The following is a 22113-nucleotide window of genomic DNA, read 5'->3' on the forward strand; positions in this document are numbered from 1 at the left end:
GATGCCATTGATTTTGGGTGAGAAACAATATATGTCACATTAGACATTTAACTTAAAATACCATCAGACCAACATGGGTGACAGGATAGAGCACATGAAAAAGGGCTGGGTTTGGGGAGGAAGCTGCAGAGAAAAAAACATCAAACAATGAAACAGTAATAAGCAACAACAACAAAAAGCTGAGATAAAAAACAGATTGGAAGCGGGTGTCTAGGTGGCTCAGTCGGTTAAGCATTAGCCTCTTTGATTTCAGCTCAGGTCGTAATCTCATGGTTTGTGAGGTCAAGCCCCGCATCAGGCTCTGCAGTGACAGTGCAGAGTCTGCTTGGGATTCTCTCTTTCGCAAAACAAATAAAAACTTAAAAAGAGAGAGAGAGAGACTGGGAGAAGTATTTGCTATGAAACAGACTGGGAGTAAGTACTTGCTATATATTAGATTAAAGATTATATATCCAAGGGCGCCTGGGTGGCTCGGTCAGTTAAGCATCCGACTCTTGATCTCAGCTCAGGTCACAATCTCAGTTCATGAGATCAAGCCCTGCACTGGACTCTGTCCTGACAGTGAGGAGCCTGCCTGGGATTCTGTCTCCCTCTCTCTGCTCTTCCTCCCAACCCTCCCCGCCACCTCCCTACCCCATAAGCCAATGGATTCTAGTTTTCAGCGCTTTGACTATTTTGGGGGCATAAATCACTCGGGACGGCTCCGACCTGGTGATATGCCCCCAAACCACACCCCTCCCCAGACCTTCAGATCTGAGATCCTCACTCCCTCTCCTCCTTCTGTAAATGAGAAAACCCAGACCCACAAGGATTCAGTTTGCGGTCTTCTTCGATAAGGAAGGCAAGTGAGGATAGGGCACTTTTTCTTTGGCAGCATCGGACTGCCTGCTGTGGGCACAGAAAACGCACGGACGGGGGAAAGGGGGGAATAAGTGAGGACAGAAGCAGGCCAGCTCCCTACTTTATCCAGGTCAGCCTGCAGGATGTTGTGAGTGTTCTTGGCTTGCTGTAGCTCCTGGGTGAGTCTGGCTCTCATCTGCGTGCACTCCTGGTCCAGTGCTTGGAAGGCGCGCTGCTGCCGGGAGAGCTCCTGAAACACCAAGGCCGCGCGGCAGTCGGACGGACGACGGTTAACGAGGAGACGCCAGGGTGAGCAGCCAACGTCCCGCAGGCCGTGCCCCGCTGACAGAGCAGGACCCAACGGGGAGCTGACCGTTCACGTCGTGATAAACATGACCCGTCTGAGCACAGGTCCCGGTGAGGGAACACAGGCCCCGGGGGAGCCGGGGAAGGACAGGGCCAGCTGGCCATATGGAAGCCGGCCGGCTCCCGTCCCATCCCCAGTCTCGCATCCCTCATCTCTGTTTCCACAAGTCCGGGCGCAAGAGAGAGGAGAGCTGGGCTATCGCGAGCACCCCTCAGCCAGGAACTCAAAGGCACCCCCAACTGGGGTTGAAGACCTCAAACACCTTACCATCACTTATAATTTAGAACGACAGCAAGGATGTGGCACCAGTGAAGTCTGATAAGCACCTTGGGACACCAGATTGCCATTTCCAGGCGCTCTGACTGAAAGCCTAGAGAGCCTCAATCCACACGATACACTCTGCCCGGCTAGCTCACTTGCCACTGGCAGCAATACTTCTGGAACTTCTTTCCCCACTACATCAACTACCTTCCTAAAGTATTTGCCAACCCACAGGCTTTAGAAACAGGTGGAGAACAGGATACAACTCCCTTTATGACGCGGGGTGTTTGAAAGAAGAGATATATGTTCCTTTCCTACTCGGTATCAAATCTCAAACAAACCAGAGGACACGGATGAGAAAGAGCAAGAAGGGCTCCTGAGTCCCTTCTCCAATCGAAAACCAAGAGGCCGGTGTGAGGCAGACTATGGGGGCCTTTTCCTCACAAAGTCGGTCCTCCCTCACAGAACACCCCAAGCGATGACAAACAGCAACTCTTTTCAAACGATGAAGCTATGAAATGCCCAACAAGAGCCTTCCGGGCAAACTCCTGGTGAATCCATTCACCTTACCTCTTGAAACTCCTTTTCTTTCTCCTTGATTTTCTGCTCCAAAGAACATCTGGCACTTTCTGCATTTTGCCGCTGACAACTCAAATCTTCAGACAATCTTTTCAGTTTTTGTTCCAACGTAGTACACTGACAACAGACAAAAATGGTCACTATACAAGTATTTGAGGTAAGAAGCAAATATTTGGAAGTTTTAGAAAAATGAGTCCTGAGATCTGGTTCAAGTTCATCGTTGTGTTTTGACATTTTGTGTCATAAAAAGTTGGGTTTAAAGCAATCAACAAAGGGACACCTAGGTGGCTCAGTTGGTTAAGCATCTGACTTCAGCTCAGGTTGTGATTTCATGGTTCATGAGTTCAAGCCCACGTCAGGCTCTGTGCTAACAGCTCAGAGCCTGGAACCTGCTTTAGATTCTGTCTCTTCCTCTCCCTGCCCCCCCTCTTGTGCTCTGTCTCTGTCTCTCTCTCTCTCTCTCAAAAATGAACACATGCTAACAAAATAATAACTTAAAAAATTATTAAATGATCAGCAATTATGAAAACCTACTGTATTTATGTTAGCATACATAAAGTTTGCATTTGGGAATTAGGAAGGGTGTCAAGCATTAGACTGTTTAAATAAATACTTCCAAATTTGCACCATGAAAGAAGAAATCCGTGTGTCTGAATAAAAATTCATCTAACATTTTGTTGCATGGAAATGAGAGGTTCAAATGCAGTGATGTTGACTCGTGTCATTTAGAAGCCATAAAGTAATCAGAGGGCACCCCTCACCCTCCTATGATAGTCTGTTTCAAGCATGATCAATTTTGCGGGAACCTTTAAATATTAAGAGGCTTCTTTCCACAATGCTCCCACTGTGCCGTTTTAAATTCCGAAGGTTCACAGCACTCCAGAGAATATCCCAATGGTTTGTAACCAAGCTGCCATTGTCTTTTGCCTTTGTACCTAGCTGGCTATCCTTAAAATAATTTTTAAAATGTGAACTAAACCAAAACCTAGGGTGCCCTTCTAAAATTAAACTGTAATAAAACATCAAGTGTTGAAACCCATTCCTCTGACTTCCCCATGGTGTTCAAATCCTTAAAACGCCCTACAAAACAACTCTAAATTTCCAGGAGAACACTTCAGAGGGGTGGGGGAGAACCTCCTTGTCTAAAAGAAATGTGCCTGTATTTGGCAAAAATCTCTTCTAAAGTATTTCTCTGAGACTCATGAGAGACTCATTCAGAACTATTAGAAATATCTGGGGCGCCTGGGTGGCTCAGTCATTTAAGCGTCCGACTTTGGCTCAGGTCATGATCTTGCAGTTCGTGGGTTCAAACCCCACGTCGGGCCCTGTGCTGACAGCTCAGAGCCTGGAGCCTGCTTTGAATTCTGTGTCTCCCTCTCACCCTGCCCTGCCTCTGCTCCCTCTCTCAAAAAATAAAAAACAAAACAACAACAACAACTACTTGAAATTTAACAGAGAAATTGGAGGAAAGGAAAGCATGGCACGATACTTTGGCAGAAGACCAGTCAGACACCAATTATCAACTAAGCAGAGATGAAAGGACGAAAGCTGGTCATTAATGACAAAATGATTTTGCCATTATCAGAACTTTAAATATACCAAATTCAAAAAGAAAAATGTTGAGCCAGGGGTTCAAATTAATCCCCTGCCTTGGACATTAAGACATCTTTGTCACTGTGTTTACTGTTCTTGGATCTTTAAATCCCCAAGGAAAAGTATTACAGAAAGTATTCATAAATATGGGTTTGCCTGCGTGGCTCAGCCAGTAAAGCACCTGATCCTTAATTTTGGCTAAGGTCATGATGTCGCAGTTCATGGGTTTGAGCCCCGCATCAGACTCCACAGCTGAGAGCGTGAAGCCTGCTTGACATTCTCTCTCTTTCTGCCCCTTCCTGGCTCAAACTGTCTCTGTCTCTCTCAAAACAAATAGATAAACTTAAAAAAAAATGATGATGATAATAAAAAATATGAATCCAACAAATACTGAGACCCTACTACATGTCAAGCACTGTGCTAGGCATGGGGGATGCAGCAGGAAACAACCCCGATAAAAATCATTGCCCAAATGATGGTCCAAATGTTGGAGGTTGACAATTGTCAGGGAAAAAAAACCCATGCAGGACAGAGATGAATGAACCCTTGGTGCCCTCTGCTGGCCTTCCTTCAAACTGCAGCACGTCCCACTAACCTCTCAGAATCAACAATTCTTTCTTACTACAAAAGTAGCTTAAAAAACAACCTTTAGAGACACTGACATCTTATTTAAAATTTTAAATGACATTCTGATACTGATGCTGTATAATCCATATAAGAGGAGCTGACCACTAGATGTCACGAATATTCCTTAGTAGTCTAAAATAGTGCCCAGAGCTGAAATCCTTGAAAATATGTAGTGTATGACCCTGAGCACTCATTTAATACCCTGGGCCTCAGTTTTCACCTGTGAAATATGGGTGCTGAACTCCAGGTGGGGCGCCGGCCTCACTATTTCCACAGTTCAAACTCTGTACCCCACACAGATCGCACACGCTTGGAAAAGTGTACTAGACACAGCATGTGCTCACAAAAGCGCGTGGTATTGATTTTGATTAAATTAGCTCCATTAAGTAATGGGTAACTCTAATGGCGGATCAGGGAAGAACATAAACAAAGCATAATTTGACCGGCAACATGTTTGACTAAGTTATATTATGCTAATAGGCAAGAGGAGAAAGGTGCACTGAATTTTCAGCTAGGTGGATTTGTAGCTCACTGGGAACAAAGGAAGCCAGAAAGCACTGAATGAGTGGGTCTTCATCTGGAGGGAAGTTTCTTATAGAAAGCCAGAGCTGTGTTCTGAGCACTGTCCTAGTCAAAAGTTTTAATTCATGGTCAGGTAAGAAGAAACTTTACCAAATACGTTAGACAGAACAAAGATTCAGTGGTCCTGTCACACCAAGACAGTAGGACAAGGTATAGTAGGCTAAGTATACTTCTGATATATAGGAAGGGCCTGAGTTGGCAGAAATGCAACCTTTTCAGTTTAATTGACAAGGACTCCATGTGATAATAACTAATATATTATTATGAGCTTATCATGTGCCAGACACTATGCTAAAGCCTTTACAAAAATCATCTCACTCTTTACAACAATCCTAGGACACAGGCATTGTTAACACTATTTTATGATTAGACAGAGGAGGCTCAGAACCCAAAAGCAAAACAGTTGGGATGTGGCAGAGTCAGGGCTCAAATCCAAGTCTTTGAGACAAAGACTACAAACTCAGATCGCACAAAGTGAATAAAGATACGCGTCAAGGTAGGTCATGGTCCCCATTGACCCTCCACTGCATCCTCACGGACTGAATCAATACTTATCAACAGTATCTCTGGAAAGCACTGCACTAGGGAATGTCTAAAAATGAAAGTGACAGACTGACAATGATTCTGCCAAGCCAGAATCCATATATCATAAATAACTTCCAGGATAAGGTATCAAGACATTTCCAGAGAAAGGAAAACTAGACCAGGTGGCCAGTAGACTAACCCTAAAAGCATGGTTATAGGAAGTTCTCTAAACAAAAAGGAAATGATGAAAGAAAGAACCCTGAAAGGAACTGGGTAAGAAATAAAAACAATGTAAGCAACAATATTGGTATACATAATAGGCTTCCTTTCTCTTCTCCAGTTTTCTAAGTTATGTTTGACAGTGAAAGAAAAAAATACAGCATAGTCTGATGTGGTTCTATATGTAGGTAAACACTTAGGAAAATTGTATTATAAATGGGCAAAGGTAAAAGAATGAAAAGAACAGTAAATTTTCTGTTATCCGTAAGAGCTGCTTAAATGACAACACCAATAGGGAAATAAATTGTGTGTATATATAATGGGATATCTGGAACAGTCACTATAGCTCTACAAAGGAGTACATCCAAAAATACTAGAAATCCTTAAAAAATGTTCAAGTAACCCACAGGAAGGCAGGCAAAAAGGAAACAACAAAATGAAAACAAAAAGAAATAGAAAACAAAAAATAAGATGGGAGTTTTATGCCATGACCCATCAATGATTATATTAAATGTAAATGGCTTAAATGTGCTAATTAAAAGACAGATGGTGGAAGAGTAAAATATACCTAACTATGTGCTGTCTATGCAAAACTCACTTCAAATATAATAAAAAGATAGACTGAAACTAGAAAGACAAAAAGAAATACATCATGCAAACATTAAAGGAAAGCTAGAGTGGCTACATTAATATCAGAAAGAGTATACTTCAGAATAAAGAAAACCATCAGAGACAATGAGGGCTATTCTATAATGATAAGGGTCAATCCACCAAGAAGATCATAGCAATCCTAAATATATATGCACCAAACAACAGAACTATAAAACACGTGAGGCAAAAACTGATAGATAAATCAACAATTATGGAAGACTTTTACCATCTTTTCAATAACTGATAGACAGAAAATCAACAAAAATATTAAAGAATTCAACAACACCATCAACCAACAGATAATTTGGGGCAAAAGGATATATGTATTTCAAGTGCCCATGAAATATACCAAGATAGACCATTGTTTTAGGGCATAAAATAAGCCTCAACAAACTTAGAGGAACTCCAGTCATAGAGTATCTCTCTGAACACAATGGAATCAAACTAGAAATCAAGAACAGAAAGAAGAAACGTCTCTAAACACATGAACAAGGTATCTCTAAGTAATCCATGGAGGAAAGAGGAAGTCTCAAGGAAAATGTTATAAAAATATGGTGAATTGAATACAAATTAAAATACAATACCTCAAAATTTATAGGACACAGTTAAAGCAGGATGGAGGGAAATTTACAGCATTAAATGTCTACACTGGAAAAGAAAAGTCTCAAGTCAATAATCTAAGCTCCCACCTCAACAACCAGAAAAAGAAGAGCAAAATAAACCCAAAGCAAACAGAGGGAAATAATAGAGCAAAAATCAGTAAAGTTGAAAAAAGAAAAATAATAGAGAAAATAAATGAACCAAAGAGCTGATTATCGTTGGAAAGATCAATAAAAGACCAACAAATTGACAAATTTTATTCTTGTTACTGACAAAATTGACATATCTCTAGCAAGACTGACAAAGAGAAAACAAGAGAAGTCACCACTATCAGAAACAAATAGAATATCATCTGACTTACCAACATCAAAAGGATATGAAAATACTACAAATAACTACATTTATACATTTAAACATTTGGATAAAATGGACCATTTCCTCTAAAAGCACAAACTATCCCAACTCATCAAATATGAAATAAATAATTTTAATAGCTATATAACTACTTTAAAAATTAAGTTTGTAATTTTAAAACTTCCCCCGTCAAAGTCTCCAGGCCCAGAAGGTTTCATGAAGAATTCTACCAAATATATAAAGAATGAAATAACACCAATTCTTTTTGTTTTGTTTTTTTTTTTTTGGTAAGTCATAGACATCTTAAGAGAGAGAAATAACACTGATTCTATATAATCTCTTCCAAAAAGATAGGAGGTGACACTTCCCAATTCATTTTATGAAGCTAGTACAACCTCTGATACAAACATCGGATAAAGACAGAACAAAACTAGAAAGCAGCTGACCAATATTCCTCATGAATATAAACACAAAAATCCTCAACAATTAGCAAGTAAAATCCAGAAATGTATAAAAAGAATTACACAACATGGCTATGTAAGGTTTGTTCATTTACATATTTGAAAAGCGATCAGTGTAACCCATCTTATAAACAAGCTACTAACCCTATAATTACCTTTAAATAATTTTTAAAAAAGAAAGAAAGAAAACGAACGAACCTACCTTCAGGAAGCAAACAGAAGATATAGGTCCACATACTACAGAGGTTCTTACTGCCTTAGAAATTAGATCTAGAGAGTTTACGAAAAGTCAAGTCTTTGGGCCCACATCAGACATGGGTCTAACAGGATTAATTCTGCAAGGTTCTCTGTGATTCTGACAATTAGCCAAGTGCGGGAATCCAATGGGCTAGGACACAGGTAACGACAATAAAGGGTCCTAAGGGGGTGCCAGGAGAAAAGATCTCACTGCACTGAGAGAGGATGGAAGTGGCTCACAGGCTGAGGAACATGCCAGGCAGAAAGGCAAGTGTAAGCAAAACGCTGGACCCAGATAAAGACTGGGTTTAGAAAACACCAAATAATCATTTGAGAAGAGAATTCATTTTTCTCGACACTTGTCACCATACATCACATCATCTATGGGACTACAAATTTATGTTACATCCAACATTAGGATGAAGCTTCCCAAAAAAATCAAAGCTTTCTAGTCTATTTTCTCACTCCTTCATTCCCAGGTCCAGAACAATACCTCACATACAATAGGCAGTCATCAAATATTTGTCAATGAATCCATGAATGAATGAATAATAGGAAAAAAAAAAAAAAGAATAAAACACTAGTGATAGATTGGGGACAAAGCAACAATAACAACAACAACAAAACACCCTCAAACATGCTAAAAAGCTTGGCCTGAAGTGGAGCCTTAAGATTATATGGCAGGAGTACGTATGTTGGATCCAAAAGTTGATCAGTTAGGGGCGCCTGGGTGGCTCAGTCAGTTAAGCGTTTGGCTCTTGATTTCAGCTCATGTCATGATCTCAAGGTTCATTGGATCAAGCCCCACATTGGGCTCATGGTACAGAACCTGCTTAGGATTTTCTCTTCCCTCTCTCTGTGCCCCTCCCCTGCTCGTGTTCTCGCACTCTCTCTCTCTCTCTCTCTCTCTCTATCAAACTAAATAAAATAAACATTAAAAAAAGAATTTCAATTAAATTAAAAAATTTTTTTATTTATTTTGAGAGAAAGAGTGAGAGAGAAAGCAGAGAAGAGGCAGAGAGAGAGAGGGAGAGAGAGAATCCCAAGCAGGCTCCACATTATCAGCAGAACCCAATGCAGGGCTCGAATTCACGAACTGTGAGATCATGACCCGAGCTGAAACCAAGAGTTGGATGCTGTTAACTGACTCAGCAGCCCGGGCGCCCCAGATCAATTAAATTCTATCATACATCCTAGAACTCTTTAAAGCTCCATTATTTAGTTGTCTGTTGTAGGTGTCAGGTCTGTATGTACATAACCCCTATTCTCCTGCACCCCCTGAGACAGAAAGAGAGCAGTGACCAGCCCAAGTCACTTTGCAGGGAAATCATGCATCTGAATCTGGCCCCACATCTACCCAGCTCTAGAAGAACTTACTAGTCCAACTGTACCAATACTGCGTAGTATGTACTAATGAGGTTCATTACTAACATTTATTTCATAAATTTAAGTGTTTGAAAAAAATTTCCAAAGAATTATGACAAAACGTAGGTTTTCAAGAACTCGTGGAAAGTCTACTACCTTGGCTGACGCCTGGTCGTACTGTGCTGTAGTTCTCACCAGTTCATCCCCACTTTTATTCAAAGCTTTCTCTTTGTCCATTAATTCCGCTTTGGCTTTCTCCAGCTGGAGTTGGAGTTCTTGACATTTACTCGCTTGGCTCTTCATTTCTTTTTCTTGTCCTTGTAGACGTAGTTCCAAATCATTAATCTTGCTCCTTAGCTCTTAAACCACAAAGAAAGCCCACACTTTAATTAATATATATTTTTCACCAAAAATTTACATCTAAATTCAGAATGTATCATTTTTATTATTACTCTGCTCTGAAACCTTTGATGGGACAAATATCAATCAATTCCCATTAAACACAGCAGCTACTTTAATTGGATTTAATTTCAGTGGTTAGCCTCTCTTGTCGTTTGTATTCTAACATTCTATAGGAAGCAGAAGAAACAAATGTTCTAATGTTTTCAGAGAAACTTGGGAAAGAAAATGTCTTTCTAAAAATCATGAAAAGTACCTTACTGAGGCTGCAAAAAAAAAAAAAATCCCATATAATACCCTATGTTAAAATTACCACTTGATTTTCTACACTGGCAAACTAATATTTGTTTTGTGCTCCTATCAGTGCAAATGAGTGCTAAGCAGTAAAAAAAATCACACTCCCATATTCTCTGGTAGCTTTACCTGCAGTGAAGATCAAGACAGTGAACCTCCTATACTGCCAAAATTAACAATAATTTTTTTTTCATTTTTCTCCTCCACACACACAGTACTGGTTCCAAAGGCATTGGCAGTGGGACAATTCTCACCAGTGAACACTGACGGAGATTTTCAATATATCATAGCACTGGAAATTATCAGAGTCTGCAGAGTAGACTCCAAAATACCACCTGGTACCCTTGGCTGTCCGCTGTAGCGCGGTGCCACGGCCAAGGTTATGGGTTCGCTCTCATATGGACCATCTGGCAGTGCAGAGCGGCGCTGCTCCGCAGATACCCGCCTCACCTCTGCCCAAAGCCAGACGGACCGAAGCCGGATGAAAAGCCTGGGGAGGGGTCAACTGTAACCGACCTACTAACCCTACTTCTGGAAAGACAAAGCCACTCAGCCTACTTTTGAAGGGTTCGAGGCACCAGCTTTTTTAGCACAAATAAAAGTAGTGGTATCTTTAACCCAAAATAGTATTTTCCATCACCAGACTCGGGTGCTGACCTCTGATGTGTCCGACAAAACACATGAGCACTTTTTAGGACTAAAAACATCTGAAATCACCTCTGAAATGACCTCAGGAAAATTTCATTTCAATTTAATTTAGCTGTAAAAATTACCTTGATTCTGAGCTTTTAGTTGATCCAAAAGATGAGAATTGCTAGAATTTTCACAGAAACTGCTATTAGCATCTCTTCTCCCTGTTTGCAAAGTTGATCTACTTGGAGTCACCTCTTGTTCCGCAATAAAAGAAGATGCAGAGAAATCTCGCCTAATCGGAGTTTTCCGTGCTCCCGACGGGAGCCGACTTGGGGTCTTCTCTTCTTGCCATGAGAACACGGATGACGAAGTCTGATGCCGTGCAATGTCCCGGTGGCTCATTGTGCTTTGGGGAGTAGCCTGACTCACCTTCTGTAAAGACAGAAACTCTTTAGAGGCCTTTAGACTTCTCAGTGTGCAAGGCTATTCATTTCCAGCTAGAATATAAAGATAAAATGCCAAGAAGTTAACACTTCCACTCTGTACCAAGAAAGAATGTTCATTCAGTCGAGGGAACCATTAAGTCCCACTATCCAGTGAGGGAACTTTATAATACTTAGACTTTAGCATTGAAGCGTTAAACCACTACTATTTGAGTCCCGATCTATTAAAATGGGCTCCATTTTTATATTTATTCTGCATCCCTCATACTCCATTAAATACAAGGGAGTACTCCCTACCATTTTGAATTCTGGAATTTGGTTTTCCTATGCCTGTCCTGGTTGCTTCCCCCTATAGCTTTGCATGAAGAGAATCAAAATTAAATATTAACCTAAATAACTCTTACAAGAGTTCGTGTAAGAATCTCACTTTCTACCGTATCACTCCAAAAAAATGACTTATCACGTGTCTTATATTATATATTACACATTTATGGATTTGCTACTGCTCTGAATTTTTTTAATTCAAGTATAATTAACATACAGTATTTTATTAGTTTCAGGTGTACAATGATTCAACGATTCTATGTATTTCTCAGTGCTCCTCCAACAAATGTACTCTTAATCTCCTTTATGCACTTCTTTTGTTCCTCCACCTCCGTTCTGACAAATACCAAGACATGGCCATAGATGCCGCATTGAAGTTTTTATAGCTAAAGCTTTTCTTGTCACAGAGAGAGGTTTCCTGTTTGTAGAGACTCGCATCCTTCCACCAAAAAAGCTCTGGGCATCAATGTCAGAAGAATGGGTGCCAACGGCTGGACTGGATAACCAAGCACATGATATTTCTAAGACGAACCAGGAAATTACTGTTGAATTTTTATTTGTCTTGAGAAGCAATACCTTTGCTAGATATAAGAATCCTGATGACCTCCAACCAAGGCTTAAAGGCAGGAAAATAATTAAAATTGTTAAAGCTCTAACAGGTACCTTCCGGCCCTCAACATTGAAGGTATCCACCCTGCAAATGCAGCCGTAAACTGTTTGCTGAATTGTCCCAGCTCATGGAGTTCTTATGTTTAGCAGAAACATAACTTTGCAACATGAGGTATAAAACTGGAATTTTTGTTTTTCTTTTCTTTTTACTTTGATTTTTGAGAGGCAGTGAGAGACAGAGCACGGGCAGAGGAGGGGCAGAGAGAGAGGGAGACACAGAATCCGAAGCAGGCTCCAGGCTCTGAGCTGTCAGCACAGAGCCCAATGCGGGGCTCTAACTCACAACTGCGAGATGGTGACCTGAGCCAAAGTCGAACCCTCCACCAACTGAGCCACCCAGGCGCCCCCCACCAACCCCCTTTTTTTCTTTTAAAAAACAAATAACATCACACAAGCAGAGATAGAAAAGTTGATTCTACAGACACCCGGAATTCTGGGGTGAGTCCCTAAGCTAGAAGCAGAAGTTTCTAACACCTGTATTTTGTTTCCTTTGTGGACAGTAAATCTCTTCGCCTACCTCGCTGCTTATTCACCCAAATGGAGTTTAATACCCTCGTCAGCAACTTATTCAACAGGGCTGGGGAGATTACCTTGATAACCTTCTCCTCTAAATAAGCACCTCATAAATAATGACCCTCACACCCCATGTCCCTGGTGGCAATCCTCACATTCCAGAAGGACTGAATATGAAGCAATGGCCTCCAGGTGACAGAGCAGACAGTGAGTGTCTGGACTGACTCTGGTCCTACCCTCTCCTTAGCATTATATCTGAACAGGGAAATAATTATACGGTTACAGTTTCTGTAGAATGTGATGAACATCTGAGGTCTAGGGATAAACTGATCTCCACACTCTATTTTTTCATTCCTACTTGTTTTTAAAACCAATGATTATAACTAACGTAATGAGCCGGGAATTTTATCTTCTTGGTTTAAGAAAAATGTGTCAAGCTCTACATAAACCAGATTTTTCTCTAACCTTGTATTCCTGTCTATCACGGTACTACTTCTTCCACCACATACTCTATTGTGAGGCCCATAATTAACTTACCTTGGCCTGCAAGGCTTTAACCTCTGCCTCTAACCTTTTTCGTTCTTCAACTTCTTTATTATATTTCTCTTTTAGATCTTCATATTTGGAGCCTAAAGAAAGACAATGAGAGACAGTTTTGACTTCAGCCACTGGTTTCATAAAGGAATTCGCAGATCAACAATCATCACAATAGTCTAGAAGTGAGTATCTTGGTACATAAACTAAGTAAACAGAATATATGGGTTTGGACAACAGCCGCTGATCAAATGACTCAAGTATCAAATTATATTTTGAATAGTCTCATCCTGAATTACCTTTAAAACACACTACAGGATAAAATGAGAAGTATAAAGGCTCAACCTCATGGCCCAATATGGGTCAACAGATACACAAATGGATATGTAGCCCATGCCATGCCCCAATTAAAAGGTTTTTTTTTTTAAGTTCAAATTAAAAGCTGAATTCAAAGACAAATTAATTGATTTCTATGGCCAAATTAAAATCCCAATAAAAGAGCCATGAAGGGAAAAAATGCTTACCACTATAATGTTGACTTGGTGTTAGTGGAGTTGCAAAAATTTTTTGTGGTGTAGTGCATGGATGCAGAGACGCATCGACAGACTGTGCAGCCTGGTGGCTTCTTTCAAGTTCGGATTTACACCTGTTGGAAAAGGACCCAAGAAGTTGCCCAATCAGAGCAAATGGTACAGAATGCCACCACAATGCTTCTGGAGAGTAAGGAACTTACAGAAACCCCATCCCTCTAAGAATTCTTACCACTTCATCTACCCAACAGACATTTAATAAGAACTAACTTATGTGACAGACTCAGCCGGGGTCTTCAAAGGCACTCATTCTGGTTAGGGAAACAGAAACACAAACCAATAATTACAGTGCCATAAAGGCTATAATGAAGATCTGTAATAACCAGGATGGTAGTAGAGTGGGGAGGCTGGGGATATAGTCCAAGCCAATTTTGCATTCCAAGCCAAAGAAAGACATAGGAATAGTAAATCAAACAAACAAACAAACAAACCAAACAAATAAACAAACAAACAAAAAAAAAACCAAAGAAAAAAAAACCCGAAAATACCCCAGAACTTCAGAAACATCGAAAGAAACTAGTGTCACCGAAGCACAAGGTCAAATCCAGAAACTGAATGACATCATTTGTGATATTAAGTGGTTAAAAAACATTACAGATACCTGCCATGTATTCTATGATACTTTAAAAACATAGACACAAAAATCAAGTCAACATAGTGCATCTAGAGAAGACAGGGCTGGAAACCATCACAAAGAAATGGGAAAAGTAGTAAGCTATACACCATATATATGTACAGAATATCACTATCACTTAAGTTCCGAACACCTTTCAGAATCAAACAACCTAAGGGAACAAAAGACTCGATTCTTGCAAGTCTGTAATATCTGTGATTTTAGCCCAACACAAGAAATGAACACCGTGTAGAATGGCTACTGATGTGTGACAGTCTCTGGCAGACCTGTTGTGCCAAACAAGGTGCGAAGAAAGCAGGAAAGAAAGTGCCCCAGTGCCTTAGCTTCACCAGCTCCAAACTTGATCTGGGAAGGAAGAAGCAATGTCTGGACTGAAAAGGACTACTCAGCAAATCAAACTGAATCATCACATTTGAGCTTACAGTAGGTAATATCACCGTCCGATAGAAAAGGTTCTAGTAACATGAAGAGTAACAAGAAATAAATGAATTTATTAGTCTTAGTATTTTATTTAACTTGGTATCTTCAAAATACTACCATTTCAACTTGTAGTCAATACTGATTATACATTTCCTTGTACCAAACCTTCAGAATCCGGTGTGCATTGTATACTTAAAGCCCATCTCAATTTGTAGGCGCCACATTTCAAGTGCTTAATAGCCACCTGCAGCCAGTTGCTACCACCTGGAATAGTCCAGGTTTACAGACTACCAAAGGTGTAACAGGCTTGGCAATTAGAGAGATGAATTAAAAAAATTTTTTTAGTTTACTTATTTTTTGAGAGAGAGAAAGAGAGAAAGAGCAGGGGAGGGGCAGAGAGACAGGGAGAAAGAGACTCCCAAGCAGGCTCCGTGCTCTCAGTGCAGAGCCTGATGTGGGTCTTGAACCCAAGAACCATGAGATCATGACCCAAGCCTAAATCAAGAGTCTGATGTTTAACTGACTGACTCAACCAGGCGCCCCAGAGATGAATTTTAAAGAATCTTATAAAATCGGTGTTTCTTTTCCCTCTCAAATTCACATTTCATCCCCCTTTCCCTATTCTTTCATTTAAAAAAATTATATTTATTATAAATACTAAATAAAAGTATCCACATCTATTATTTCTGTAAACCTTTATTTCTCCAATTTCCTATAAAAAAACCCACAATTGCCACCAAAAAAAAGCATTAAGCCATTTTCTGTATGAAATGATCAATACTCATCAGTTTTTGACCAACAGTCCAAAAGGTTCAACTGAACATGTTTGAGACCTTCCTGAAACCTAATCAGTGGCCACTGATGGAAAAAAGAAGTTTCTGTCCTGTATGTGAAGGTTACCCATGAGAATCTGAAAATACATTTCAAGAGTTTTTGTAGTTTAACAGTTTTCACACTATAGAAACTGTACTCTTAATAGATTCTATAGTTTGAGTTTATACAGCTTATAAACATTTATAAACATCTATACCTATGTCATAGATAATAAGAATATTTTTTTTAAGTTTACTTATTTTGAGACAGAGAGAGAAAGAGACTGAGGAGGGGTAGAGAGAGAGGAGAGAGAGAATCCCAGGCAGGCTCTGAGCTGTCAGCACAGAGCCTGATGCAGGGCTCGAACTCATGAACCACTAGATTATGACCTGAGCCAAAATCAAGAGTCAGACCCTCAATCTACTGAGCCACCCAGGCGCCCCATAATAAGAATACTTTTAAACTAAATGTGCTATCCTAATCCCACAATGGTGACAATGGCAACTATAATGGTAATAATGCTGACATTTACCAAGGTGCTAGGTGTCAGGCACAACTCTGAGCACTTTCTGTCTGCAAAGTATTGCTACCAAATATCACTCTGCAATAAAATCTAGAAATGTACACAAAAGTATGTTGACCTAAAATATTAAGACTACAAACATTTCTGTCTAAATTATTAAAACTAGTATTTCTATACTCAGCAGCCAAAACGTGCTTTCAGAGAAAACTATTCTGGCATTCTGAAGTAAGTTTCCGATTCCTCTAGCACCTGTTTTTCAAAAGCGACTGCCTATCTTTCATTCATTCTTTCAACAAATATTTGAGGGCCTACCATGGCCAGGTACATGGGGCCCAGCGATAAGATTGACAAGGGTCCTGTTCCCGTGGAGTTTGGTATGGCAGACAATAAACAAGAAAACAAACTTGATGAGATAGAAGCTTTTTATCATTCCAACATGTAACTTATAGATAGCTACCTCCCTACATGGATAGGAAACAAAATTAGAAAAAGATTTCTGTGCACCTAAGTTCTCTTCACAGGAAGACAAATCAGAGTAATTTTGAAATGTTTTAACTTTTAAAAATATGTTTGATAGGTATATAGGATTAAGATTATTGCAGCTATGTTAGGGAAAAAAATTTCTTGGTATCAAGACATTTATTAATTACAAAGGGGAAATAGTAACTTCACAGGGGAGAAAGCCAGACAATACCTTAGCCAAGTAATCAGGGTAAAAGTCATATTAAATCATGTGATTTAATGATATGATATTACCATATAATATCATATTATGATATGATACACTGAAAAAGACACATCACTACTTCTGTGGTATTCTGACCCAAAATTCATAACCTCAGCCGGACCCAATAGTTCTCAATCCAGACTGATTCTGTCCTTCCAAGAGACATTAGGCAATGCCTAGCAACATTTCTGATTGTCACAACTTGCAGGTGATAGGTGCACTGGAATGTAGTAGGTGGAGGTCAGGAACTATGAAGGATAAGACCGCGTACAAGACAGCCTTCCACAAAACAACCATCTGGTCCAAAATGTGAACTATGCCTGTGCCGTTGCTGAAAAATCCTGATCTACTCCATGAAAGGAACAGCAGACAAGCCCAAATCGAGGACTATTCTACAAAAGAGCTGACTACCCTGTCAACAGTTCCAAGGACACAACAGGCAAGACATTGTCATAACTTATAAAGAGAGTAAGACAACATCAAGTAAATGTAATGTGGGATCATGGATCAGATCCTGGAACAGAGAAAGAATATTACTGGAAAAACCAGTGAAATGCTAATAAGGCCTGTAGTTTAGTTAATAGCACTGAATCAATGTAGATTTCTGGTTGGGTCATTGTGCTTTGGTTATATTGGATGTTCACAACTGTTTCTGAAAACCTAAAGTTACTTCAGGGGCACCTGGTGGCTCTGTCAGCTGAGCTTTTAATGTTGGCTCAGGTCATGATCTCACAGTTCATGGGACTGACCCCAGGTCAGATCCATGTTGATAGTGTGGAGCCTGCTTGGGATTCTCTGTTTCCCTCTTTCTCTGCCCCTACCCTGCTGGCACACTCTCTGAAAAATAAATAAATAAACTTAAAAAAAAAAAGTTGTTGCAAATACAAAAATATTATTAAAAAAGTCTCTGGGCACCTATAAGCAGAATCAACAATGGGCAATCCGACGTAGTCCATTTTGCCTCCAGTCTGTATTACTTCTTGCTATTTTGACCAAATTCCATTATTAAAACAATAAGTATCATTTATAAGCTAGTATTTAGATCTCACTAGGTTTATTTTGACTGATGTCTCAAGTTGTTTGGGGATTTTTTTAAAAAATATTTTTTAATGTTTATTTACTTTTGAGAGAAAGAGAGACAGAGTGAGCAAAGGAGGGGCAGAGAGAGAGAGATGCAGAATCTGAGGCAGGCTCCAGGCTCCGAGCTGTCAGCACAGAGCCCAACGCGAGGCTCGAACCCACAGACCATGAGATCATGACCTGATCCGAAGTCAGACATTAACTGACTGAGCCACCCAGGCGTCCCGTGGGGATTTCTTTTTAATGGTAAAGAAGTCATAAGCACCATTTTTTTATTGCTTAAATATGGCATGGAAACTGGCAAATTGGTTCCGTAATACTTAAGACAAGAAGATGGAAATTTCAGTAGGAGGCTCTTCTTGAGCTTCCTCTCCAGCCTAGATTCCACGGCACAGGATTTTAACCACCCTCTTCCCGGCATCCTCAATTACCCATTGTCTTCCATTCCACGACCCTGGCCAAAAACAACCCTAAGTCAAGCCTCCCATTCACATCTAGCATTTACATCCTAGATGCTGACGGGGAAATAGAAAGTGTACAACTCTGCAGATCACTCCCGCTATCAACTCCTGATCTCCAATCTCAGCTACACCCTGAGTGTTCCCAGGCCCTTCTAAACCCCCCTACTTCTCTCTCCTATTCTCAACAACAGCTTTTCCACTTGGAGGAAACAGAAGCCATCAGTATTAGCCAGCTTTAACTCCCCTCCATCTTTTCAGAACTCACTGTTGAGACATTCAGTGTTATTTATATCACCCAGTAACAGATACTATGTCTGGCACATGAAGCAGCTTAATAAACATATCCCGAACAAATAAATGAATATGCCAAAAGCCATTTAATGAATTTGTATAGTACTCTGCCATGTGATGACAGGAATGAAGTACAGAAGAATTAATTTTCCTCAAATCATTGTTTATTCCCCTGGGGGAAAAATGCAATGCATAATTATATTATTAAAGGAAAAGATAAAAATGCAGCCAACAAACACGTATAAACGACATCGATAAAAATCCCATTCAAGAAAAAATTACCTTTTTAGTTCCTGTTCCAGTTTTTCTATTTGTTTTTTGCTGGAGTTCAGTTGTCCTTCTTGGAAATTCACCTGTGACTCCTTGACTTGAAGTTCATGAGAAATTTTCTGCCTGGTCTTCTCCAGATTTTCACATACTTCCATCAAGCTCTGGTTCTCCCTTTTTAGGTTTGCGCCCTCAGTTTTTTCATGCTCAACCTAATGGAGATCATGCAGGAAGAAACGGGTCTCTTAGTGACTCTACCAAGCATCACTGGTAAATCTGAGCTCAACACAGACAACTAACGCTTCTGAGAAGTGGCTGCTATAATGCACATGCCAATGCTTCACGAAGAACACAGAAATTTCAGAGGACCTCACTTGGCAGCCTCCAGATAGAAAAGTGCTACAAAGTCATGGATTACGTTCTCTTTGGTCAGGGCTACATATGTACCTTCCTAGAAAGAGAGGCTTTAATGTCCTTTCAAGAATAACAAAATCAAAAACAAACCCTACAAATCTCCCTTAGCAATTCATTTTAAAGTGATTATGAAAATTCTCCCACTAAGCGAAGACATTTTAGAAGCAGTGACTATACCACTACCTTATTGGCTAATGCAGAAGTAAGGAAGGGGCCTATTTAAGTTTTTATTTTCTATTTTGTTTTAAGTTTAGTTATTTTGAGAGAGAGAGAGAGAGAGAGAGAGAGCACAAGGGAGGGGCAGAGAGAGAGGGAGAGAGAAAATCCCAAGCAGGCTCCAAGCCCCTACGTGGGGCTTGATCCCATGAAACATGAGGTCATGAGCTGAGCGGAAACACTTAACCAATTGGGTTACCCAGGCCCCCCTAAGTTTTCATTTTCTAGCAAAGAAGAGAAGAGGTCTGGGAATACCAAGGTGAAAAGCCCACTATTAGAAAGTGATATCCTTGGGGCGCCTGGGTGGCTCAGTCGGTTAAGCCTCCGACTTCCGCTCAGGTCAGATCTCACGTTCATGGGTTTGAGCCCCACATCGGGCTCTGTGCTGACAGCTCAGAGCTTCAGATTCTGTGTCTCCCCTCTCTCTGCTCCTCCCCAGCTTGAGCTCTGTTGTCTCTCTCAAAAATACATAAACACACACACACACACACACACACACACACACACACAAAAGAAAGTGATATCCATTTGAACTGCAAAGTAATACTAGTCCTTAAATTTGGAGCTAGAGAATTCTGGCCATGTGGGTATGGAGTACAAAAGCAATTTCCAACGTGTGGCCCCAAATAGAGTTAAGATGAAGCAATTAAAATACAAATGAATGAACAAAGGAGAGGGGCGGATTACCACCCGCAGATACCAGGAGCATTTTTCTCGAAATTTCAGACCAACCTCAAATAAGTGAGAAGTGTTAAATATGAGCATTTCGGCAATACCTTCTGTTTCTGCTTCTGCAGCGCGGCCTCCAGAGTCTCAAGCTGAAACTGCCTTTGCTGCCTTTCTTTCTTCAGTTTGTCCAGCTGTCCTTCAAGCTCCTGAATTTTCTGGAGAGCTCTCGTAGGCAGGCCCTCTTTCCACTCTTCCAAAGCCCAGCTCATTTTGCTCTCCTTCCTTTACTATGCACACGCATTTATCAATAAACTGGAAAGAATAAACAGACTGTTGGTCTTAATACAGTAAAAGGAAACTTAAAAAGTCTCAGAGACTAAGGAGTTTCAAAACTTCATGTTTCAAAAGACAATGAAGTGTAACATCTTTCTTCTCCATCCCCTGAAAGGTAACAACTGACTACCAATAACTCTGATTGTGAGGTACAGAAGATGCTTGTTCGGTTTCCCTGGCTTTGTTTTTCCTAGTTCTCAGGTTTCCTTCCTTTCTTAGCTACCTTCTTTCTGTCGCTCCATATTTGTTTTCATTATACAAAACATGAGTATTTTGCTGTGACATTTCAGTGAAATAGGTCCTACAAACAAATAAAACTCATGATACGTCATTTTGCAAATGCTCTTCTTTCCCTCTTCACAGCATTGCCACTTACACTTTGTCCCTCTTCCTCTGGGCAGCCTTCCCTGGGAAGGCCCCTGACCCGGTCATAGTCTCTCGTGACACAGCTAAGCAATGTCACGTGTTGAGCTAATGCACGAATGAACAAAGAGCGAATGTCATATTAGTAACTAGAGGCATTGCACAATGCAGTAAAGCCATGCTCCAGAGAGGCCTTGATGAGGAAACAGGTATGTAGCCTCAGTGATTCAAATCCCAGGCTCAGCCCCTCATAAGATATATGACCTTGGGCACGTTATTTAGATGCTCTGTGCCTTGGTTTCCTCATTTGTAAAATGTGGATGATAATGGTAGTGACTTCCCAAAGCCTTACAACAGTACTGTATTTCCTGGTAGGCATTCTGTGCCTGTTAGGATTATATTTATTGTCGAAAACACTTCATTTGTGTATTTCAGCCTATGGTAGCAAGAGGGAAATGGCCCATCTCCTTCTCAGCCACATCTGAGGAAATTTAAATCAGCTGAAAGAAAAGTAAGGCAATTGCTCTTTATTCGTTTGCCTCTAGAACTTAAATGAAAGAAAAGCATTCATTTTCCAGTTATTTGGGCAACAAGCTGAGAATCTCTGTCTTTTACTAAGTGAAATCCGCAAACATTTTAGTGTCTTGCTTCAAGGGACTTAACCCATGAAACTTTTTATCAGAACAACTAATAAGCAGTTGGTAAAAGTACTAAGAATGATTTAAAAAAAGACATTCAAAAATTAAGGAACAGAAGCAAAGTTCTTGGAAAGCTGTGTTTTCTCTGCCAGTTTACTTTTTTCTCCTTTTGCAGATCTCAATTCTTGGAACGCAGCATCTTCAACTCCACTCCTATTTGCCCCCAAACTGAGGAAAGAAATCTCATGCCTCTCTACCAACAAAGGACCGTTTAACACAGTCACAATAGGCTTCTCCTTCGGCAGCAATCTAGCTTGCTCATTCAGGGCTTGGGAGTACAAATACCCCAGAGGCACACAATGGTAACTGTCCTAAACAGTTATGCGAGCCACCGAAATCACTACATCAGATGCCATCACCAACAAAATATTAAAAGAAGCAATTTAGAAAGATGATAGCGATAAGGAGAATAAGCAGAAGGAAAACTGGCAAGTTGAATGCTTTTCCATCTCAAAATCTAAGATAAAGAAGTGGTTAAAACAATTACTAGACCCAAGCTAATTTTTATTACCGCATACCTTCACAGTTTAAGGCATCAGTCACC

The 22113-nt window shown here is 40.3% G+C and overlaps 1 protein-coding gene and 1 long non-coding RNA gene across 2 annotated transcripts in view; one reads left to right on the forward strand and one right to left on the reverse strand.

The window, feature by feature from the left end:
* The window catches only part of CENPF (centromere protein F), a 55701-nt gene that overhangs the window by 32950 nt on the left and 638 nt on the right, over positions 1 to 22113 (reverse strand). The window contains exons 2-9 of the mRNA XM_029935278.1: positions 20283 to 20487; positions 18892 to 19088; positions 13595 to 13716; positions 13074 to 13165; positions 10728 to 11019; positions 9418 to 9620; positions 2039 to 2164; positions 962 to 1090 (exon numbers count right to left, since the gene is read on the reverse strand). Coding sequence (XP_029791138.1) covers positions 962 to 1090; positions 2039 to 2164; positions 9418 to 9620; positions 10728 to 11019; positions 13074 to 13165; positions 13595 to 13716; positions 18892 to 19088; positions 20283 to 20444 — 1323 coding nt within the window. The 5' untranslated portion in view covers positions 20445 to 20487. The remainder of the gene's footprint in view (positions 1 to 961; positions 1091 to 2038; positions 2165 to 9417; positions 9621 to 10727; positions 11020 to 13073; positions 13166 to 13594; positions 13717 to 18891; positions 19089 to 20282; positions 20488 to 22113) is intronic.
* Positions 354 to 21857, forward strand: LOC115288192. The gene is made up of 3 exons (XR_003906856.1): positions 354 to 414; positions 13149 to 13255; positions 21685 to 21857. It is a non-coding gene; the product is annotated as an uncharacterized LOC115288192 (long non-coding RNA).

Source organism: Suricata suricatta, chromosome 3 (assembly GCF_006229205.1).
Source record: "Suricata suricatta isolate VVHF042 chromosome 3, meerkat_22Aug2017_6uvM2_HiC, whole genome shotgun sequence".
In the NCBI taxonomy this organism is placed as follows: domain Eukaryota; kingdom Metazoa; phylum Chordata; class Mammalia; order Carnivora; family Herpestidae; genus Suricata; species Suricata suricatta.